Below are 980 nucleotides of genomic sequence, written 5' to 3'. Positions count from 1 at the left end.
ACACGTTGACTAAATGATGATCCTATTCACAGCTATTCCTAGTCAGAAACCAGTTTAAAAAAGACACAGAAATGTGCATTATCATTAGCATTTACCTTCACCACTGTCCAAGGACTTCACTCCTTATCAACGTGTACATATCAGTGATGGAATGACAAATAAACAGTCAAGAAATTTCAAACAAATTATTCTAGAATTCATCAGCCTATGAGGATTGTTTCATCATCGACAAATCTGTAAGTGGGAATTTCGAGATTCGTTGGCGCCGGCCCCTTTCGAATTCTTCCTGATGCGTCGTAGTGGGAGCCGTGACAAGGGCAATAAAAACCTCCAGGTACTATACCAGAATTGGGAATTGGTACGCATCCCAAGTGCGTGCACACACCGATCACCACTAGCCACTCGGGTTTTTGCACTCTTGCTTCGTCGGTTTCAGGGTCTCGGAGTTGGGATATATTTATGACTTTTTCTTGATTGATTGTTACCTGCGACCTGTGTGCAACGAGAGATTATTTTATTCTGTCACTCATTTGTCGTTTTGTTAGATTTTTTTTTTTCGGGACACTGAACCTGTGGTAGACGAATACTGGCTTTCCTCGCCACTTGATCACCGACACTTTGCCTTCGGGGATGTCAGACAGATTCACTTCCGTTGTTGCTATGGCCAGCACATCTTTCGATGCAGACATGTACTTCACGTAATGGGCCAGGTGGGCCTTCAAACCGTACATTGCTGTTACACCAGCAACTTTAAACGATAAAAAAATTCAAAATTCGGAAGATTTTTCACTATACTCAGAGGAATTATGAATAATTTACGTAAATCAATTAAAAAAATTATATTATAAAAAAAATAATAGTGGGGATTCCCCCATTTGTGTCCCCGGATACCGGAAAATGTGAAATGTCATTTTACCATAGGTTGCCACAGCTGATACCCCTTTCCTATCAGCTGGAGAGTCTTTCGATGAAAGCTGGGG

General features: G+C 41.2%; 2 protein-coding genes across 2 annotated transcripts in view; one reads left to right on the top strand and one right to left on the bottom strand.

Annotated features, from left to right (window-relative positions):
• LOC105265445 (centrosomal protein of 290 kDa) overlaps positions 1 to 172 on the top strand; it is a 13,721-nt gene extending 13,549 nt beyond the window's left edge. Inside the window, exon 18 of the mRNA XM_011302918.1 lies at positions 1 to 172. This exon is cut by the window's left edge and continues 1 nt beyond it. The gene's annotated coding sequence lies outside the window, so the exon portion shown is untranslated.
• A 14-nt stretch (positions 173 to 186) lies between these two features.
• Positions 187 to 980, bottom strand: LOC105265444 (cytochrome b-c1 complex subunit Rieske, mitochondrial-like; the record flags this gene model as incomplete). Its single annotated transcript, XM_011302917.1, has 3 exons — positions 187 to 492; positions 571 to 748; positions 917 to 980. Coding segments are annotated over 3 exons (534 nt in total), but the record flags the coding sequence as incomplete, so codon positions are not given.

Source organism: Fopius arisanus, unplaced genomic scaffold (assembly GCF_000806365.1).
Source record: "Fopius arisanus strain USDA-PBARC FA_bdor unplaced genomic scaffold, ASM80636v1 scaffold00029, whole genome shotgun sequence".
NCBI classification, from domain to species: Eukaryota; Metazoa; Arthropoda; class Insecta; order Hymenoptera; family Braconidae; genus Fopius; species Fopius arisanus.
This window is presented reverse-complemented; position numbering and strand designations above follow the sequence as displayed.